The sequence below is a fragment of the Morone saxatilis genome, unplaced genomic scaffold (assembly GCF_004916995.1).
Source record: "Morone saxatilis isolate NCDOM2014 unplaced genomic scaffold, NCSU_SB_2.0 Contig12, whole genome shotgun sequence".
In the NCBI taxonomy this organism is placed as follows: domain Eukaryota; kingdom Metazoa; phylum Chordata; class Actinopteri; family Moronidae; genus Morone; species Morone saxatilis.
Window position 1 is genome coordinate 10,670,063 of NW_023339674.1, and position 21,655 is coordinate 10,691,717.

The 21,655-nt window shown below is 41.0% G+C and overlaps 1 protein-coding gene across 1 annotated transcript in view; it reads right to left on the bottom strand.

Moving 5' to 3' along the window:
* The window catches only part of nr5a2 (nuclear receptor subfamily 5, group A, member 2), a 60,668-nt gene that overhangs the window by 17,960 nt on the left and 21,053 nt on the right, over nt 1-21,655 (bottom strand). The window contains exons 5-6 of the mRNA XM_035653344.1: nt 8,608-8,727; nt 4,237-4,384 (exon numbers count right to left, since the gene is read on the bottom strand). Of these exons, the coding sequence (XP_035509237.1) occupies nt 4,237-4,384; nt 8,608-8,727 (268 nt within the window). The remainder of the gene's footprint in view (nt 1-4,236; nt 4,385-8,607; nt 8,728-21,655) is intronic.

The window sequence follows — 21,655 nt, forward strand, 5'->3', positions numbered from 1 at the left end:
TAGGTAGATAAAACATGGATCAGTGTATCTGCAAGGTTTGGGGTTCCATACTAAAGATGGAATTACTTACTGCAGTATAATACAGTTTTTAACTTATTCTTACATTTAAAGCAAAGTAAGCGGGGGGCACTTAGAAATGTGGCTTCTTTAAATAAACCTTCACTATAGTGGAATCAAACATGAGCCTAAATTCTTCGCATTTTATCAGCTTTTACTGGCTTTGTTCCTTCTAAAGGCTTCAATATAGGAGCATTATTTAGGGCTATGTCCACAAAACTGCTGTCTCCGCTGGGAACATTTACCACCCTGCGCGGGTCTGGCAGCTACTCTGGTTCTCCTCTTGGCTGACAAGGACTGGCAGCGCCTGTCTCACCCAATTACACCTGATGGGGTCTGACCTGTAGAGCTGGGTTAACTGGTTGCTGGCTGAACACTCTCTGACCTCTTTCGCTGTGTCTGCTTTGCCAGTATGGAAACTATCTGTGTGGTGGCATGCATCAGGCATACGTACTTACATAGCTTTCTTTTTTTAGTTTAAGCAGGTTTTAAACAACACAATATCACCAAATGTCTTGAAAAAGTATTTTCTCCATAACTGCCTAGTACAAACCCTGATTTCTACAGACCGCATACAGTGTAGTTGGGATATAATTCCCCCAAAGGTGGAAAAAAGAGAGTTTTTTCCCCCTTTCCTTGGCCTGAATTTGAACTTGTGACCCATTTCTCACCTCTGGGCTTCCATGTCACCTGGTCATATATAAAACAACCTGTCAGTCTTTCTATTAGGCCTTTAAGCCTTTTAAAGGAAATCAAAGTCCCATTAACAGTGTTCTGACACCATACCACAACTAGTAGTAATCCTTTACTGAACTCTGACCCAGGCAACACTCACTCTCTCTCTCTCTGCCAATTTGTGTGTCTCTTGCTCAACACCCAACACACACAATCATTGCTGGAAGTCTTACAAACACTTAAAGGATCAATGCTCTTAGAGTGATAATCTCCTCCTTGATAGAGGGTGAAAGCCTTCACTTAAGACAAGCAAAGAGTGACAGGGGACAGAGAGAGAGAGACAGCAGTAGAAAGAGATAAAGAGAGAGAGAAAGAGAGAAAATATAAAAAAAAGCTTGTCTAACCCTGAGAACAAACACACGCACAGATCAGGACAAGTGTCTCCTCTCAGCTGGAGTGACATCTATATCCCTGTCTTTATCGACAACTGGCTTAACTAAGAGCTCTTCTGGCAGGGAAGAGGTGACTGATTGTCCATCCACAGAATGAGAGAGAGGGGGAGAGAGGGTAGTAGATAGAGGGTAAAATACTGAGAAAAAACCAAGACACAGAAAGAGTGAGAATTACAGAATGCACCGCTACCTCCATGGCTGGGAGAGGAGTACTTGTAGTAGTGGTACTGGCAATGCTAGTAGCACAGTCATAGTAAAAGCAATACAATCGTATTGCCAAAAAGGGGTTTTGCATAATCTATTCTGCTAAACCATTATGTTAAAATGTTTGTTTTATTTTTGTCCAATGCCACTGTTTTTTTTGTTTTTTTGTTTTTTTTTAATTCTTGCTTTCCACAAAATATCTGTGCATGAAGACTATGGTATGGTTTAGATTAGGGTAAGATCATTTCATATGCCAAATAAAGAAGGGTTATGTATAGCTAAGTACGTTTAAACATTTATTTAAGGTAAATGAAAGATCATTATTACAGTTAATTAGCAGGGTTAGGTCTATAAAGGGATGCAAAATCCAGCCTCCTGTTACATGTCCATCCAACAAGCCGACCTCTACACCTTTGCACCTTTGTGAATACACCCCACACACTTATATTAGCCTCAGCTGAGAATACAGTGACCAGTGTTGATGAAATAAAGCTAATGAAGAGGGAGTCTAACCTTTTAGTTCAGCAGTCAGTGCAGAGCTACTTTCATGCCTCATTTCACTACAATCCTTTTGAACTGGCTCTGCTTGTAGTTCAAACACATCTGTGTGAACGGACACACAGATGCATGAACATACACTTGCTCTCTCATTGCCACACACATTATGCACATTCCCTCAGGTAAATGTATGTATCTCAGCCTTCTAATAGCCAGTCACACATACACATCTTTGTTCAGCTGTGTATGATATTAATCAGATCAATTCTAAATCTCCTGGCTTTACATTACTAAAGCCCCTCCCCATGCCTCATTTTCCACCAACCCTAATCCCCTCAGCCAGCTCTACGGCGCCTGTGTCGGGCTTCTTTTGCGGGAGGCCTGGGCACGCCGGAGAACAGGCACTGCCGGGGGCAATACACATCCCTCAGGTGAGCCTTTCATTATGGATGATGTTTCTGCCAAATTATTTAGACCCTGAGCCCCAGCATCAACCCCACCACCACACACACACACACTCCAAAACCCCACTCCTATCCCTCCCTCTTTCTTTGCTGTACCACAAACACCACTAACACAAACATTAATCCTGCCTGATCACCTCAGTGTGTGTGTGTGCCTAGCAGTTCATTACTCCCTCTTTCTTTGTTTAGAGGAGGTAAACAAGAGAAAGCGTGACCCTTGTAGATTACAGATGGATGGAGGGGAGGGGTAGCTAAGGATGCGGTAAATATTCATCATATGTATGCCACTGTTGCTCTCAGTGCCAGGTTGAGTGCCAGGTTGAGCGAAGCTACCTTAACATCATTGGCTTCAGTAGTGTAGGATGTTAAAGTAGATTTGGCCGAGTGTGAGGTTGCGTGTGTGTGTGTATTCCTCAGAGGCCATTTGCTGCAGACTTGTTAGGAAAGAGACAGAGATGACAGTCTCCTGGCAATGTCTGACCTCGGCTTAGAGAGTGCAGAGCAGCTTTGGGATCTGAACACACACACACACGCACACATTCACACACACATTAATATATCCCCTTCTCTCCGTCCCTTAACTCATTTGGCTACTTATCCCTCTACTTCCCTCCTTTCCCAAATCCCATGCTCCCTCTCTCTTCCTCAGCCTCAGCCTCCCTCCCACCTGTCCATCCGAAATGCTTCACGGTACCTGCTTCCCACTCTCTCCCACTTCAGCATCCTCCCACATCTCCTCCTTCTCATCTTTTCCTTCCTCTCTTCTCCCCTCCTCAGTTGATCTCTATCCCCTCCAACTCCCTCCTTTCCTTTCTGACCCTCCAAAGCTCCATCTGAGAGAAAAAAAACTAAAAATCCTCCTTGAACTGAAAACAAAAATAAAAAAAATCACTCCCATTGCCTTCCAACTCCCAATCTCCTGCATTTATTTTCTCCCAGATAACCTCTTGGCTTGTTACTATGTCCCAAAGCTAAACAAAATGCCTTTATTCCATCTCTTTAAATTTTACGTCTTAATCATACATCTTTCATCATTTATTGTTTCTAATATTGTTGATCCAGCATATTATGCATATTCTACTACTGCTGCACCCATTGTACACCACTAAAGAGCAACGGCTAAATTTCAAAAATTTAAATGGTCAGTATTAATTTTACATTCCCAGCTTGTATTGATGTACCCCCTCTCACACCATTAGTTTATCAGGGGAGTCTGAGCTGGTCCTGCCAAAAAAAATTTTTAAACTTAAGAGACAGATAATAGAGAGCGAGCCTGGCTATGGTGAATCTCTCAACCAAAATAAATATATGAACCTAAACTTATTACGCTTTAATTTACAGTTGTTTTGCATAAAAGGAAACTTGCACAGTTGTGTGTAAAAGACTGAGGACCATACCTCCCTCACTTTCTCTTGTCCCTTCCAGACCAGTGGTCCCTTCCTTCCTCCCCTCCCACCTCCTCTCCCCCTCTTTCCTTTCCTCCTTTCCACCCCTCCCTCCTTCCTCTATAGATCTTTTACCAGTACCAGGACCAGGTTTTGCTCCTCTCTTCCTTCCATTTCCTTTCTCTCCCATCCTTCCTGCTTCTCTCTATCATAATGCATCACTTTGATCCTCTTCCTGTACTCCTACCTCGGGAGCAGTGACTTTTAGGGGGGCTGGAACAATTTCCCAGGAACTAAAGTTAAAAACAACATAGGTTCCTCAAAAAGCATGTCAAATTCCTATATTTCATAAATTCATTCCTCTGTTCCTGGAAAGATTCAGGGGGCATTAGGACTTTGGAGACTTTGGCTAAGGCTGAAGAGGACCATGAACCACTATTTTTCTCTTTTACTGTAGCTTCCTCTCAAGCACTTTCTGCTTCAGTGCGTTCAGAGACTCACCCAAGCTGAATAGGACCAGGAACTTGAGGCAGACGAACTCCCGTTGGTCCAGCTGCAGGGAGCGTAGCTTGCCCACTAGCTCCTGGGCGTGGCTCAACAGGTTATTGAGGGTGGCTCCCGCCTGTGATGCAATCACTGCATAGTCCACCTGGAATAAGCAATGACAGAGGGATGTAAAGAGATGTTCAACACCAAAGTGAGTAAGATTGGAGGTTAAATAAACAGAGTTGCTCTGGAGGTAGATTTATGGATTAAAAGTAATGTGTGGAGTTTTTGACCATTAGTATAGTCTATGTTGCATTCCAAACCCAGTTAGCTATAGCTTTTTAGCAACTTGTATGGTAGCTTGGCTAGCTTGCTAGATAGATAATTTAGTATGTTTTGATGCACCAGACTAAATACATATTAGGTTCCTCTTCTCTTACTGTTTTGCCTTTTTCACTTGGTTTCAGTATGTCTAACTGTGAATATTGCAAAAATGATTGACAACTATACAACACATGACTGTACCCTGGACACATCTCCACTGTGAGCTTGATGTTATACTTTTTTTTTTTTTTATCCCTGTGCCTGCTCTATTGCACTCTCAACATGAAGTCAAAAGCTTTGGTCTGTCTGTCAGAGTGGGAGAAAGAAAAAGCAGCTGCAGGCAGTAGGTGTTTGCAGTTTAACAGTTTTGTATGACATGCTGTGGGTGTATGGACAGAGCATGGGAGTTCACCTCCAACTGAGTAGAACTGCCAGATTTGACTTCTCTTTCTCTCTGTTATACAGCAAAAATAAAAAAACATGCATGCTAGAACACAGCAAAAAACTAACAGATAGATAGATAGATAGATATGATTAATAGATAGATAGATAGATACATAGATAGATATAGATTTCCCCCAAACCCATATTTTTCTGGGTCTGACCCATCAGTCTAAGCACACACAAACACACACACACTCCTTTTTCAGGTGCACTTCATATCTGCAGCCGCAGCACATTTGTCTGGGAGGCAAGTCCTTAGCTGCCACTCAAAGTAAGCAGGACCATATTAAATTTTTATATTTATTGACAATTCATTACCATAATTGACTTTGCTGGGGTTTCCAGGGGAAGGTAGATGTTGGCATGCGCAGTTCCTAAAGCTCAGGGAGGAAGAGGGTCCCTGTGAGCCCCCATTTGCAATTAAAAACACCCCTGGATTTGGAATTTATTTATTGTGTAAATAGGATGATTGGAGCCTGTTTTTCATCTGTGTGAAGAAGGGAAGGGTCATAGTAAAGTGAATGTTAACAGTACACTATGTTTTTCTCTTCTCTTCTCTTCTTCCCTTATTTTCTTTCTTTCTCTTTTACTACACTACTGTACCAATTTCCCAGTTAATCCTTAACTCCTTTGTCCCACTCTCTTTCCTTCTTCCCACCTTCGAGACGGTAAGAGTTATGACTCTGTGAAAAGCAGACACTGCCCCCCCTTCCAAGGTGTCAATCAATTTACATAAAATCAACTGTGCATGAAATAACTTCATTGAAGGATTGGACTGTTGATGGTGATGCCTTGGGTTATTGCCTTCTAGCCTTAAGTAAAAAGAGAGAGGAAAAAAACGCTATAATGTCACTATAGCAGACTTAGCACTAACCCTGGTGACCTGCGTATCAGTCAATCAATCAATACTACTTTATTATCCCTCCTGGAGAGATATAGAGAGTAAATATATGAATAAACCTTCAAATCTTCACCCATCATGAATACGATTAACAATCTTAGCAGAACATTAAAGATGAATATGGAAGGTGAGATCGGTTTGATGCGTAGGGGGCTTTGATGTTTGTGGAAGATGGGGATGGAAAATGTACCTTGTTTGAAAGCACAGAAATCTGCGACTGGCCGGGGAACGTCTGTTTTTGCATTTCTTCATCATTTGAATTTCATGTACACCAGGAGCGCTACGCTATCAAAATATCAGGATTTTTATACCGAAAACTGTCTGCCAAGCTGCGAGGCCTTGCTTAATCATTCAACAGTTCAGTCCAATCTTTGTCACTTCATGTTTGCACACATTTGTATGTTTGATCCTGTGACAGGATAAAAGAACAAGCCTCCTTTCTTCCACTGAAAAAAAACAAAAAAAAACACTCATGGCCATTTCTCACTGCTGTTGGTGACATGATGACATGCAGCAGTCCAAAGAAAGACAGAAAATAAGAAAAAGAGAAATTAGCAAGCAAGGATCATAAGGAAAAGAGAAAGAGCAAGACAGAAACCGACTGACAGGCTACAACAATAAATCTGTCGGTCTCATAGATTTCTTTTCAAAGGTCAGTATGAGTGCAGCGTGTGACTGACGAGAGCAAAGAAGCGGCTTGATTCAAAGCAAAAGGGGAGAAACATCTGTCCGAATTTCCATTTGAACAAACCTTCTCTGAAAAGAACTGAAAACATCTGCCAACATAAGGACATTTAACTGCACAAATATAGCTTTAACTACACATTAAAACAAAAAAGGTTCAACAAAAAGTTCCTCAAAAATAACTTCCTCACTAAACATGAATGAGCAGTCAGCATGTGCTTTACTCAAGAACACGTCATGCAACTGATGATTGATCATCATACACTCTCTCCTGACTCAAAACATCCACAGTTGGCTTCACATTAATCAAGTTCTTATACTGTAACCAACCATAAACCAATATGATAAGCATATTGTAACAATTAAGCTATTAGCACAATGTGGCCAATGCACAGCCTAAACAGTCATTATGTGATTTGTTATGTGTGCGTGTGTTTGTGTTTGTAGCATTTGCTTTAGGTGAAACTGCTACTGTGTTCTAAATATCCCTGGTGTTATCGCTGTGCTGTCACCCCTGGCTAGGCAGAGAATGATAGGAAATAATGAACTGTTTCAGAGCCACACACACACACACGCACGCACACACCCCGCCCCCAACACCAGCTGTTCATTAACCAAAGTATGCAAACGAAACGGCTGTCCTGCGCCTCCCCTGATTATCAGCTCCTCCTCCTCCTCCTTACTGCTCCGGTCTCTTCAAACTGCCTCGTCCTCTATGCCTCATCATCTCCCCCCGATTTCAGCTCCTTCTTTCTCCCGTCTTGTCCCCTGCCACTTTTTCTTTCTTTCTTTCTTTCTTTCTTTCTCATTTGCTTATACATGCCAGCACCTTCTTACTTTCTTCACTTATTCTTTACTACTTACTCCTTGTCTCCCTTTGCCTCTCTCTCCTATCTTCCTTCTCTTTTCTCTTTCTTTCCTTTCCTCCTCTACTCCTATCGGTTTTCTATCGCTTCTCATTTTGTGCATCTGTACTCCTCCATTTCTGTCCTCCCTCCTCCATCGTTTCTTTCGCTCTCCACCACCTGTTAACCAAATACTTTCAACCTTTTCTTTGGCTCTTCCTCCTTCCTTTTCTTTCCTTTTTCCTCTTCACCTCCTCACTTTAACATCACCTCCCTTCTACATCAAAACAATTTAGACTGGCTTAGACTGCCCGAAGTGTATACTGGTATAATATACTTGTTCAAGCCGAGTAGACATTTCTCCTCCTAACTATCATAGTATTATTTACCACAGTTTGTATTACTTACCACTAGAAGTACTTCTGCTTATTTACCACACTTCACCTATTCTACCCCTGACCTTGTCTTCATTCAGAATCATGGAATTAAAGAACTTCCCTGTATACAGTCCACTGCTTCAATATTTATGCCAGCATCTATTGTTGTAAAACATTTTGTTGAAGAGCAATGTTTTGGAGAGCCAGCCAATCAATAATTTATGACTTCTTGTCTCACTGACAGCCATGCCACTGGTCAGAGGCGTTTTCATGATGAGCAGTTTCATGTCTTTGTGTGTGCATGACATTATGAAAATCACTGAATGCTGAAGAGGGCTTTGCTGTGCACTCTGGGTTTGTGTGTTCACTGTTCGACTTGAGAGTGTGTTTGTGAATCAAAAATAGAAAACCGAATTACAGTATCCTGATGCAATGAGGACCTCCATTTTGGGCCTCAGGCATCAGCTCCCACCAACTTCCTCAAACAGCCCGGTAACACAAAATAAACACACTTTGCCGCATTTTTTATGTGTCCACCCACTCACTATGCTGCAGCATTCGTAACCCAGTGCTTTATTTATTCGCTGGTGGAGGAAAAAAGAAGCAAAATTGATTATTCTGGCGACATTAGTATTTATCTATAAGCATAATCTATTTTTAATGAAGCGGTGACTCCTGTGTGGCTGAGTGATCAGTAACGCTTTAAGGGAAATGTTGAGGAATGAGTGATGCATGGTTGGCAGGGTTGTGGAGGAAAAAGGAAAGGCTGGAGGTAGCTGCAAGTTCCCAAAGTGTGGTTTAACCAACTCACCTGCTGGCCAGTGACCAATAGGATGGAACCCTCCTTGGCATGCACCACCTGCCGGAAGACGTGGTCGAGGATGAGGAGTTCACTCCAGCAGTTCTGCAGCAGCTTCATCTGGTCGTCCACCTGGTAAAAAATACAGAAACACATCAGGTCAGGTTACTTAACTTTCTCCCCTTACAAAGCTGTAACAACAGTCTTCGTTGGAGTGATTGAATGCCTGATCAATAGTAATAAACTGCAGAGTATATGTCTTTCACTGTCCCCTTTGATTGTGTGACATGGCCTGTTGTCCCTGTAGAAGGTAAAATTTGTCAGTACAGATGAGTTTCAAAGCGACATCACTGTCGCACATGTGGGGGTTGAAAAACAAAACTGAGACAACATGAGATCAACATGGGGAACATGTTTTTGTGCCTTAAACTCCACAAAAGTAAAGAAAATGTTCAATATCCCATGAAGGATATAGCTCTGATTTATAGCTTTGATAGCTCAAAGTGCATAAATAGATAATAGCATCTCGCAATCTGGTCAGAGCTCTGGATTTTAACAAGATGGTTGATATTTTTACACGGAAACTTAATAAGTAGAAGTCTGTTTTGAAGTCACACTGTTAATGTGTGTTTATGGCTATTTAATGAATACTACAATAGTTTATCAGGCTATGTGATCAGGACTTTGGTAACCCATTTGACATGAACATGAGGATGATGGCTGCCTATAAAACAACCTCTAAAAAGTATTATTTAGAATTCTAAACTAGGAACTAGTCTATACGTACTTATTGATATGTAAACTGTTGATTTACCCCGACAGCACAAATCTCTAAACATTTATTGAACTTGGTGGATAATATCATTTGGAAATCTAAATGCTGGTCCCAAGACATCTTAATAATAAAAAAAAACTCACTTTAGCAACAATGTTTACTATTTTGTTATTTCAGTTTTACATTTAAACAAATAACTGTTATATCCTGTTATATGTTGTAAATGAGCTTTCACTCAAACACAGGATAAAATGTCTGTCTTACCCTCACAACAAAAAGTTGAGACACTGTTTCAACCTTAGCAGCTTGTAAATATCACAGGCAGCTGTTTGCGAGGCAAGCTTGCTCACAGGTCAATCAGTTGCACACCACGGGCATCGTTTTTTCAACCTTATACAAAGCTCAGAAGTCCCCAGCACACACTCTAAAGCTTTCTCATGTGAACCTCTCCACACTCAGTTAAGCACTTTGCTACGTGCCTGATTTAACAATGTTGCTAGGTTTATCTGTTTGCACATTGCCAGCAGTTTCTGAGTGATTCCACAGATGATAATGATTAAGTAGCCATTTTTTTTTTCTTCCTGAATGCCAGCCGCTGGCTCCCAGGGTCCTGCCAGGTGAGCTTGGGAAGCTGAGGCAGGTCAATCAGTGGTTCTCTACACCAAAACAACCCCCTCCATTGTAACTGTTAGTCTCTTCCCATGCTTGGCTGTGTTAATCATTACTCCACAAAGCCAGACGCAGGCAAAAAAGGCCACATTGAGAAGAAAGGAATGAGGAAAATGTATGAGAGGTCCCCCCCCCCCTTTTCTATCAACAAACATTTGTGTTTCTCTTTGTGGTATCATTGGGAATAATGTGTCTTTGTGAATTACTTTGTTGCTTTGGGTCTGTGAGAACCGTCTGCAATGTTCATCACCAATGTCACTCGTAGGGTGAAGAATGTGGATCGATGTTAACACAGGCAGGTGCAGCATGAACACAGATAACAGGTATATTTCTTTTTGTGCTGTCTGGAAATTGTATAGGGATCCATCTGTTGAAATACATACATGTAGGTACCAATTTGATTTCAGCAACTGTAGCTTTAAACTTTATTACCTTGTATGAAAGAGATGTGGCCGAGTCTCAAGTCTATAGCTTGTTGATTAGGATTGTTATGACTGCTGATTTGGAGCTGGTGTCAAACATTGTCTGTTTACCTTTAAGGCAGACATAACAATATTTGTGCCATAACACTGACCTATCAAAGCCACATCTCACACACTGGTGGAGGACATGAACACTTGGGCAGCCTGACTATGGTTGTCTTTGGCCACTGCTGCCATGTGGTAACTGTACTGGTTTAAGTAACTCGTACGTTTTATGTTGACAGCAGCATGTGGAAACCAACCATATAACCTAGCCAGTCTGTTAAGATTGGCTTTATTTCCTAATTTTTTTAGGAGTCCCATAGACTCCACTCTATGTGTAAAAATAATAATAAAATTGGAAAATTAACCTTTTTTCTGACCTCATTAAAACCCTGGGGACCCCAAACAGACCATCGGGGTTACTAAAGGTCATTGTCTTCCCAACCATCATGCCTATATCACAACTATACTGAAATAAACTCTTCACAAAATATAAAAGATAAATAGTATGGTGAAAAAAAACTTATATCCAATGCGTCACATCTCCCATTTCTCTTTTATCAGTGAAATTCAACTGACAAAATACAACAAAGCTTCTGTGACCTTGTCTGACATTTTTGACAGCATCATGGACTCTTTTTGTGTCTCTCCTCCTCCTTTCTAAAATTCAATTTTTTTGTGGTCCCACACTGAAGGCGCCTCAAATACATGATGAAAAAATTCAAATGCCTTCATTAAAAGCATCAGAGAGCAAGAAACACAGTCAAAGGAGGGAGTTCTCCATACTGCGCCCCAATCCTCTCTTTATTTCTCCATCTACCCTGGAAGCACGTGTAACAGCGCGTGTGTGGACGGATGGGCACATGTAAGACCCAGGCTCTTCAAAGGACCCCCCCTGCATGTCAGCAGTGCTGGCAAGTGTCGGGGTCCTCATCAAAGGGTTGTCCTCACTCTGCCTGCCTGGAAGCTCTTCTCTGACAAGAGGCCTGGGTCATCAAAGGGGGGCAGCTCAGAGGGGATGACGGCGGGTGATAGCAGCCTAGACGAAGGCTGGGGACACCCGCCTGGAAGAGGGGGACCGGTGACAGACAGACAGGCGTGAGGGCGGGCCAGGGGTTGGGGTTCAGTTCGCTGACCTTTTAAGTGCCAGCGACACGAGCTGTTTCCCTGACAAGCTTTTCCTTTGCTCTGTCAAATGAGCAATGCTCATGGCGCCTGATATTACAAGATCTGCTGCCTGCTCTCTCAGATAATATGAACTTTCTGACACAGAGTCAACGACCGCTTCGTGTTCACGCCTTGAATAGTACTTTTGCAGCCACTACTGTCGGTAAAACATTAGCCGATTGCCAGTGACTGATTACAGCCTTTCTCAATTTGATTTATTCACAATATGGCATTACAAAGTTCAAATGTTCAAAACTTCCCTTGAGCAATAAAACAGGTGATTTATTTAATCAGTTAATTCTTATCTCACTAGATGGTCATGGAAAATTTAGATAACACTGCCCGTTGCAAGTTTAATGTTTCCAGCAATGTTGAAACAAACTTGTTGTTGTGTTGTTATTCCTCAAGTGTTTTTCACTTCCTGATTTAGCAATGTGATATGCAATACGCTTGTTATCACTGTTGGAGTACCATTGTTGGATTTTCATTTTTCTAATTTATTACTAATATAATGAGTTCTGGTATAAGATCACAGTGTTATTTGTTGACAGAGGTGTCAATGTTGAAGGTTATGGTGGCAAAATGTTGTAAAATGTGTTTACTCTTTGCACATTAAAATAGCAATATGGAAAGTCGGGATCATTTTAGGTAGATAAATAGCTGTAGAGCTTATTTCGTTATTATTCATATCATGAATATTTATGTGCATTTTTTTCATGTTGGCTTAAGTGAGTGAGTGGAAAACATCCTGACTTACTTTTATTATTATATTATTATTATTATTTTATTAGCTAACATGATTCAACATACATTGTTCACCATAGATTATACATGTTTACTACACTATATCAGCAATTCACTAAGACAGGAATGTCATACATGCTCCAAGTTGTTATTTTGTTTTATTTTAACAACAGTTATTAACATTATTTGTCCCCAGCCCAAAAAAAGGCATATAGGTTTATTCAGATTTATTTAGTTCTTTAAAAAGCTTCCTTAAAGCTTTACTTATTATTAATCACATTACAATTTCATGCAATTATTTGCATGTATGTAATATAGCAACTGCACTGCCTTTAAAAATATATGACCATGTTCAAGCTTCTCATTTCTACAGTTTTCATTACTTTTGCTGAAGGAAATTCAATTTGCTAAATAGAAAATAAGTAGAAATATAATTCTGTAAGTTAATTACTTTGAAGGGGAAGCTTTCCTTATTTTTAAGATAATACAGGATTTTTGCTCTGAATTTTTATTTCCAGGAGCAGCACACTCAAGGTTATGAAATTGGTAGGTTGTACTAGTTAGTACAGTACACAGAGAAAAAAAACCCATTGCACTGAAAATGCTTTTCATAGCCTCATATTGTTAGTCTTTGTATGCTCATTATAAATTTGCAAACCAACCAAATTTGCTGCTTGTAACATTAATGTTTCTCTTTCTCAAACTAGAGGTCTAAGTCTTGTTCAAAATCTCAATCTAATGTTTAATTGGGTAAAGGTTAGCTGGCCATGACCTGATGTGAAAATGACACCTAATGATTTTGTGTTTTAGAGTCTAAATGTAACAATTTAGTTACACCGTACAAATTCACAGCAGAATTTCAGCAACATAAGTGAATAAGTTTTCTACTTTTGCTTCCAATGTACGCATTTGGACAATCCCAAGTCTCCATCTGTCCTTGGATGGAGCAAAACTCATTATAAGGATTTATCTTCTAAGGTCAGGCTGATGCAGAAAATACACTCCCCAGAAATTGCTTCAAACTGGCCTCAAAATCCACATTTAAGGCTACTTTTCAAGGTGTGATCTATTTAATATTTTAAAATCATCACCAGTGTTTGGTTAAAAAAATGAGAGAAATTCCAAGCAGGAACTTCTACTTGCAGCAGCCAGCAATGAAAAATACATATCCTCCAAGAAACCAATTTAACACCTTTATGATCGTTCAGGCGAGTGGGATCAATGCCAGGATCAATCGCTTAGCCCATAGCTTTTGTTCAAAACCACTGCCTAAGATTAATGGGATTTTCCAGAGAGAGAGGTAGAAAAAGAAAGAGAGCGTGGGTGAGAGGGGGAATGAAAGTGCCAGACAGGGAATGAGAGAATGAGAAAAGACTTCGGGGAAATTGAGAAAATAAAACATAGTGATTAAGAGCAGATATTCCCTCCATTTCTGGGCAAATGTAAATTAATTGGAAATGGAGCATTCAGAGGCTCACTGACAAAAGTAATGTTTATTCATAGCCCCCTGCTAAGAGTGGAGCAATTATCATGGTGTGTTGAGTCAAAACAGGCCAGTGTAGTAGAATCTTTTCCCCCCTTTCTTGTGGCCGGGTTTTGGTCTAATGCCACGAGCATTGTTAAGCTTCGTACGGTACGGCGGGCTTTAACGAGAGTACACAGCTGGATCTGATTTTAATAAGTAGTTCCATTTTTGATGTGGCCTAATGAACAGATTAATGGAATCTCCTTCTGTGGAGCCTTAATGAATGGAGAGAATCATGCTATTTTTTTTTCAACACAGGGGGGAGAACACACACACACACACACACAGGCCGTGAGTTTATCTGCCTCAAACGACTTGTACATAAACAATAGCTGTGCTTCTATCTTTCCGTCTCTCTATGCTGGACAAGAATCAATGCTGTCTCGAAGTACTACAGGTGAGGTTTGAAGCTGACATCAATGCTCGTGCGTTTCTAGCAGCCGTCCTTTGGTGCAGTCCTGTCTTGGCATCTGTTCGCCTTGAGCCAAACAGGCCCTGTATTCACCTGGGAAAAGGCATTAATTCACCTAGAACGGCGCCTGTTGTTCTCAGAGTGTTGCGAACACTTAATTATGGCGTGCTTGAATGTACTGTAGCTCATTTCCAGTTCAGTTTGGTAATTTAATTGAAAAGAGTCTCAGTGTGGGGTGCCATCGCCAGCAATACGATTTTGTTCAACTAATTGTGTCACAATGTGTAATAAATCATAGAGTGGCTGATTTTTCCTGTGAAAACACATGCAACCCTGCTGACCTGAGATCAAATCTTACTATCAGCGTTTTTGTTTTTTTATTTCCCTTTGTCTTAACGAATACCAAATTACAAGGCAGGAAAAATACAGGTCACAACTGACTCAGTCTATCTTGTTGTAAATGAAGCAGCAACTGTCTCCTGAATCCTACTGCAAATCATTTTTGACAGTCATAACTTTTGAAAGCCACAAATAGAGTTACATCCAAGAGAAAAAAAACAACTGCGTGAGTGACAAAATCCCCAGGATGTTCCAGCTATGTGACCTGGTGGAAGGGGAGAGGTGGCCTTTGGGTGTCCATGTTCCGAACTATGTCCTGCTCTTCTCTACACGCTATAGAAGTGGATGAGAATACTTGTTTATCATGGCTTACAGTTCATGTGGGCCACGATCCTATGCCTGGCGGGGTGATAAGAATGCTGGGAAAATAAGCAGGTGGCAGGTGGCGCTGCTTGTTGAGGGGGAGGGGGCCTGAAGAGAGGAATGATAATACTAGAGATATACTGAGAATATACTGAGCAACTCACTTCAGCAAAACTGAGTTCGTCAGCCAGCAGACATGGTTGAGATTAAAGCTACCCGAATACCTGTTCGCAGCCTGACAGTATAGCTGGCCTTTAGGACACAGTGTTTACAGTGCTACATTTCCTATAGAGTTGAGCGGCCAGGGAAGGTTGTGCTAAGAGATGATGCTTGGACTTAGGTTGGTTGGAAAAACTCTTTTCTTATGATGTGTTTTACTGACTTTCATGGGGTATTTAACCAGACAGACAATCACTTAATAGACATTTATTATATTCTAACTCTAGTATTTCAAACATTCTCTTTAAATTAGACTGACATGGGAAAGAAACTAAGCCATTCATTCAATTAGTCTATTCAGAGTGGTCAGTTTAGTCTCTTAAATGTAGTATGATCCAGTTTGATCATGAGCCAACATGGGCCCAGAAACAGAAATTAGAAACAAAACGTCATTCATTCAGAGGTACATTAATGCATATCTCTCTAAAAGACAATAAGCTAGTTGACTTAACATCAGCTTGATACTACTCACTGTGATTTGCACTGTGAATGTATGCTATGTATCTGTATGTGACACTATATGTCATTGCTTGCATGCTCATTAGCATTTCATGTCACTAGCACCTGTTTGTTGGTTGCATGTATTTCAAATACAGCATATCAGGTAGTGGAGAATGCCTAAGGGTTTATCTCCAACTGAGCACACAGAAACCCTAGACTGTTATTATGTCCCTAAACAGCCATAAAGATGCCACAGGCCATCTGTGAGTTCAGAAAATATCATCATTGTCACAAGATGGCCTTGTGTTTGCAGAATAGTTATTTTCCAAATTTTTTTTGTGAAAATAAATAAGTAAATAAATAAAAGACTTATTTTGCTCTTTGCAATTAGTTATCTGTTTCTAAAGCTCACATGGCATGTACCTATTCTTTTAGCTGCCACTGTTCAACAATAAATATTTGCTCTGTGGAGCATGTTAAATTTGAAAGTAACGTGGATTCTCTCTGAGGTTACAGTTGAAGAGAAATATGAGGTAATACAGAGAATACAATCCTTCCCTGTACAGAAAACATTAGTGCACAGTTGCTTTTAGGACACAAAGGACACAATGATGAGGTTAGACAGATGCTGTGAAGGTGCAGGGTCTACTGTAGGTTCTCTGGAGTTTCATAGACGAACTCAATACAGAAAACAGAAACAGCATAGAAACGACACATAGAGCATGAGAAATGCTGCCGATCAGAAGGAGTAAACAAGTGGATAATGTGTGTGGCTGAGAACCAAAGCAAGGACTTGATGTTTTATTGATGATGTTTTAAAGACCTGAAATCCAATCCAAATCCAACACCTGTCTAAGTGCAAAATTTGTGTTTATAGACCAAGAAATACTAGCTCTTGATTTGTCAGTATCCAACACATCCGTTCAAATATAGCAAAAAACATTGTTATATTTTGTTAATATCATAATCACCTATGACTATATCATAATCACCTATGACATGTGTGGCAACTGAAGACCTGTGTCCCAATACACTGATTTAGTCTTTTTGGCATTAAAGGATGACCCAAATAATATTTAAAACTCAACAGTAGAAAGAAATTTTTTTCTCAGTTCGTTGGAACATGTGACTAAAAAATCACTGTGGTGGCTGCATGATCTTTAATAAACAACTATTTTGCTTTTCTATTCTTAGTTGTCTTTTTGTTATCAGTAAACATAAGTGAGCTGGTGAATGTTTGCATCCTTTAGTGTTTCTCGTATCAACAATAATTAAGTGTATTATTTTAGCATTATGTGACCCATTGGTTGGAATTATTAGGTAACGTGATATGCGGCTGTTTAGAAAAAGTGTTTTCAGTGAGTCTGTGTGGGCCAATGCATGTAAACTCACTGTGTGTTCAACTGAGAGCAGAAACCACTTCATAAGAATGAATGACGGCTGCATTGTGTGTGTGTGTGTGTGTGTCAGAAAGAATGCTAGTGTATGTTTAAGTGTGTGTCCATGTGTGTGTGTGCCCACGTCTGATCGATATGGCCGCGGCACTGAGATTGATCGGTTCCCACGGTGACTGCATTAACAGACTCTGGAGGCTGACCTTTGACCCTGAGAACACTCTGCTTTCGATTTGCCATGCTCTCTCTCTCTCCCCATCTTCACATCTTCTCGTCCGTCTACACATCCTGACATCCTTCCTCTTGTCCCAGGCTTGTGGTAGAAAGCGAAAACAAAAACCCAGCTTATGATTGGATGTGCCCTCTTTCTCCACTTGCCCAGCTATCCATCCTTTAATCCTATACAGCATCCTTTTGTCTTGAGCCTTGTGGAGACGAAAGGAAACAAGACATGGTCCTAATAAGGTCTTCCTGCTCTGCCTTGGGCCTTGCCTCAATACACAGTGATATAAGGCCACTACCGATACAGGAAATGCAGTAGCTGTCTATGGTATTAAACCAGTGTAGCAATGTGTGTGCTTAATAAATGTGTAAATAGATAATAAATAAATTAAAAAGATGCAAAAGAATCTTGGATGGATCACGCCACTTATGGTAAGGTTAAGTTGTTAGCTTAAGCCAGCTAAGCACACAACACAAATGCACACACACACATCTGTGAGAATCCACAAGAAGCGTGGCACTACATTCATGAGGCAGGAAAAACAAAGTATCTCTGTGGGTCTGTGTGTTGCAGCGGGAGGAACGTCTTGTTTTCTCAAGGTCGCTGACGATGGCAACAAACCCTCTTCTCTGTCTGATATTAGCGCAGGGATTTGACGATGAACCAAGCACGCCCAAACTTTCCTATTCCGTTTTTACTTGATGCATAAGCATATGAAAGATAGAAAAATCAATAAGGCAAGAGAACGTACCAGTGAGGGGCCAGACATGAATTTCAATTGATATCTTTTCATGCATGCAATGTTTATTGTTTTCTGCTATGGCTGGTCTGTTTACTAGATATGTACAAAATAAGGTAACGTCTGCCAGCTTTTTTATTATAATCATATATGAAGAATCTGAAAAGGTTAATCTCAATCATCCAGGTGGTACAGTGTCTAACGAAAGATCAACTTTATTCAGAGATCTTTGGTGAGGCACAACAGAAAAAAAATTAAAGAGAACTCAAGAAAAAAATGAGGTTATGAGAAAGAAACGTATGTACTGTTGCCTCATTTCTGAAGAAAGTTAATCCACGAGTGCATGGCTTAGAGGAAATTAGTTTTTTCTTCTCTTTTTGTGAGCTTTTGTTGTCAGGATACCTCAAAAGTGGACTACCTACCCCCCACCACACACACACATAAACACATGCATACACGCACGCACACACACGAAATCTGAGGGCTTAGAGCTAAGAAGCTATCAACTAATTATCAAAAACACAGAGAGGCTCTAATCAATTATTCACATGAACATTAGACCACTAATACACATGTAGCCCAGGGAACAGCATCTCCCAAAAGTAACCCTTCCTCCGCCTTCACTCTAACACACACACACACACAAACACACACAGATGCAAGCATGTAAAGACCTGCATACTTACACAGAGACACACATACAAATGCTTGACAGTAATACCTGCATACACACACTTAAACACGTGCAGCCTCCTGCTTCCTTCCCTTCCCTTCCCGCCACTCCACTCTCCTCTCCACTCTCCTCTCCACTCTCTTCTTTGCAGACAGAGAAAATGCATGCCATCCAAATGTAAAATGAGTTGTGCAAGTAGACTGTCTGTAAGGTTCCTGGCTGGGAGGTACTGATCATAGAACTCATATTGATCCATCAACACCTCCCCAACAGACTCCCCAAGCACACACAAACACACACCCAGAGCTTAATCTACCAAGTGATTCCTAGGCATTAAGCCCCAGCCATTGAATTTTCATGCCGTGCAATCATTATTTGAGTTAATGCTGCAATTTATGACTTGGTGTTTGTGTGAGTGTGAAACGTAGGTGGATGGGATGCAATATAAGGAGGTGAGTGTGTATGCAGTATGCATGTATGCAGGTATCGAGATGACTGGGTGCAGATTTCTGTGTGTGTTTTAGTTAAAAGTGGAGCTTTGCATTCACTTTATAATGTCATGCCTCTGTCAGATGTCAGTGAGAAAGAGGATTTATATACGTGTGTGTATGTGTGTTTTTGTACAATTGTGTATGTTTGTGTCTATGTGACTTTCATTGACAGACAGTGGGAAATGACCCCATAATCATTGTCTGGCTGTCTGTGCGTTAAGAGGAAGAGAAGACAAGAAAAAGAGGAGACAAAGAAGACAACAGGCTAAAGGCTTCCCCCTTTTGTATTATTTAGAACACTTACACACACATACCCACAGACACACCTATATGCAATATACCTTAACACAGCTTAGACAGCCAAAGCTGTTTTAAAATGCAGAGACTGATGCAGAGATGCTTTCTGTCTGAGAGGGTGGGAGACAGATTCCCATTAGCGTTTGACGCGCTGGGTTGGGGGTGTGTTGTTTTTTTTTGATGGGCGGTTGTGAGGGGGTCTAGGTGGTGGGTTTTAGAGCAGACAGCTGTGAATCCACATCCAGACATGGCACAGCTCCAGAGATCACAGGGATCACAGCCCTTGATGCACAAATTAAATATCTGAATTAACTAATTGAGCATTTCCGGAGCTCCTGTGATATGTAAACAGTAGAAGTACAAGGAAGATGAGGCATCAAAACCACAACGCTGCAGAACAGATGGAGCCACGCTTCTCCCTGAAGTGCATCTCCAGGCCTCGTCTGACAGAAACTGCCATGAATGCATCTGTATTAGGAGAAAGACGTCTCTCTATAGCACAGCTGCGGCAGTGTGAGGCCTAGTAGTGCTGCTGCTGATGGGAAGTGCAGTGCAACATGTGGCCTATAAAATATTGGCCTAAGGGAAGGTGAGCCACCTGAAAACCTTGTATTTTTTCGTTTTTTGCTCAGCATCCCTGGTTCATTTCTAGAGGTTTAACAGTGTTGTCGACACCCTTCTCAGCAAGTTCACTTTCAGCATATTTGGTTTATTGCTCGTCATTGTTTCAGCTTGCTTGAAAAGCCTCTTTTTATCCCCCTCTGAGAGGGCGCAATGCAAAAAGAACGCAGGACTGTAATGCCTATTATTAGTGCCATGCCTTTATTTCACATGTGTGGAATCATTTATCCGTGGCTCGTGCCAGGTTTGCAGTTATGGTGTTTTGGGAGAAATGGAGAAAGAGATTGACAGATTGAGAGGTGAGGAAGAGGGAATGATGTGAGAGTAATAAAAAGTCCTGGTGTAGTGTAAAAGAAATAAGTAAAGCAAGAGCAAAATTAAAACCAGCAACCAAAGGAACGCTTAAAGTAGGAACAGGGAACAGGTGTCTTTGTCCTACTTTGCCGGTGGGGCTGAAGCCATTTTCTCGGCCGGGTCGTTGTTTGGCGTGCGGCCCCATTGAAATTTCTCGCTCGTCGTCACAACACAACCACAATGTCTAATGTTACTCCTATGAACTGTGTGCATCAGTCATCGCGGTGCAAATTCAATCACCCGCCTTCCCAGTTGAATATAAATACCCGTCCACTCTTTAAGTGTAAAACTAGCCGGCAAGCTGTCGACTCTCTTCTACCACTGTCTTATCCATTGTCTCCTGGAGCCCCGACCCCCCCATGCTTCCCCACTCCTTGTCCAGAATAGACAAGCCATAAATAAGCATCAAAAATAGACGTTGGGGGACAACTGTTGACAGCCCAGTGACGAAAGCGGCAGACACAGGCACAACCTCTAGGCAGGCTGGATTACACGCAGATAATTGAGGCCACGAAACATCGGAACATAAGACACTAGAGGCACTTTTTTTACTTACTTGAAAAGCCAGTTGAAGCATTGTGCATCAGAGTGCAGTTTAGGGAACAAAATCTATGTCTGAAGAAGTGTGCCGTATCCACTGATACATGAGATTTCCTCCTAGGACATTTTATTTTAAGAATACATTTTTTATCATATAAACATTATCTCATATGTTTAAAGGAATCCTTGTTAAAATGAAAAAAAAGATTTCTTTTTCAGTAATGTTTTCTCCATTTCTTATTTTAAACTTTTGATTGGATGCCCTTTATGTAGGTTTGTGCTTTGATGCTTTCAAAACTGTACCTTTTGCAAAGATGAAATGCTGGCAAGTGTAAAAGAGGAAGATAAATTAGCTGACAGGTTTGCATAGTTTTGTGTGGTGAGTTTAGTTTAGAGGTTGAGGGTCGTTGTAAGGCTGTAGCAGCCACACCACGTCCCCTCTGACCTCCAGGAAACCCTATAGCCGGGAGCTATTTAGAAGCAAAATGCCAGCACTTCTGTCTGTATATTTACCACTCGTCTAACAACATATCGCCACCCTCTTCCACCAAGCCCGCCTGCAGATAATAATACTTTTTACAAGGATCATTTCTAATTCTTTGCTGCCGCA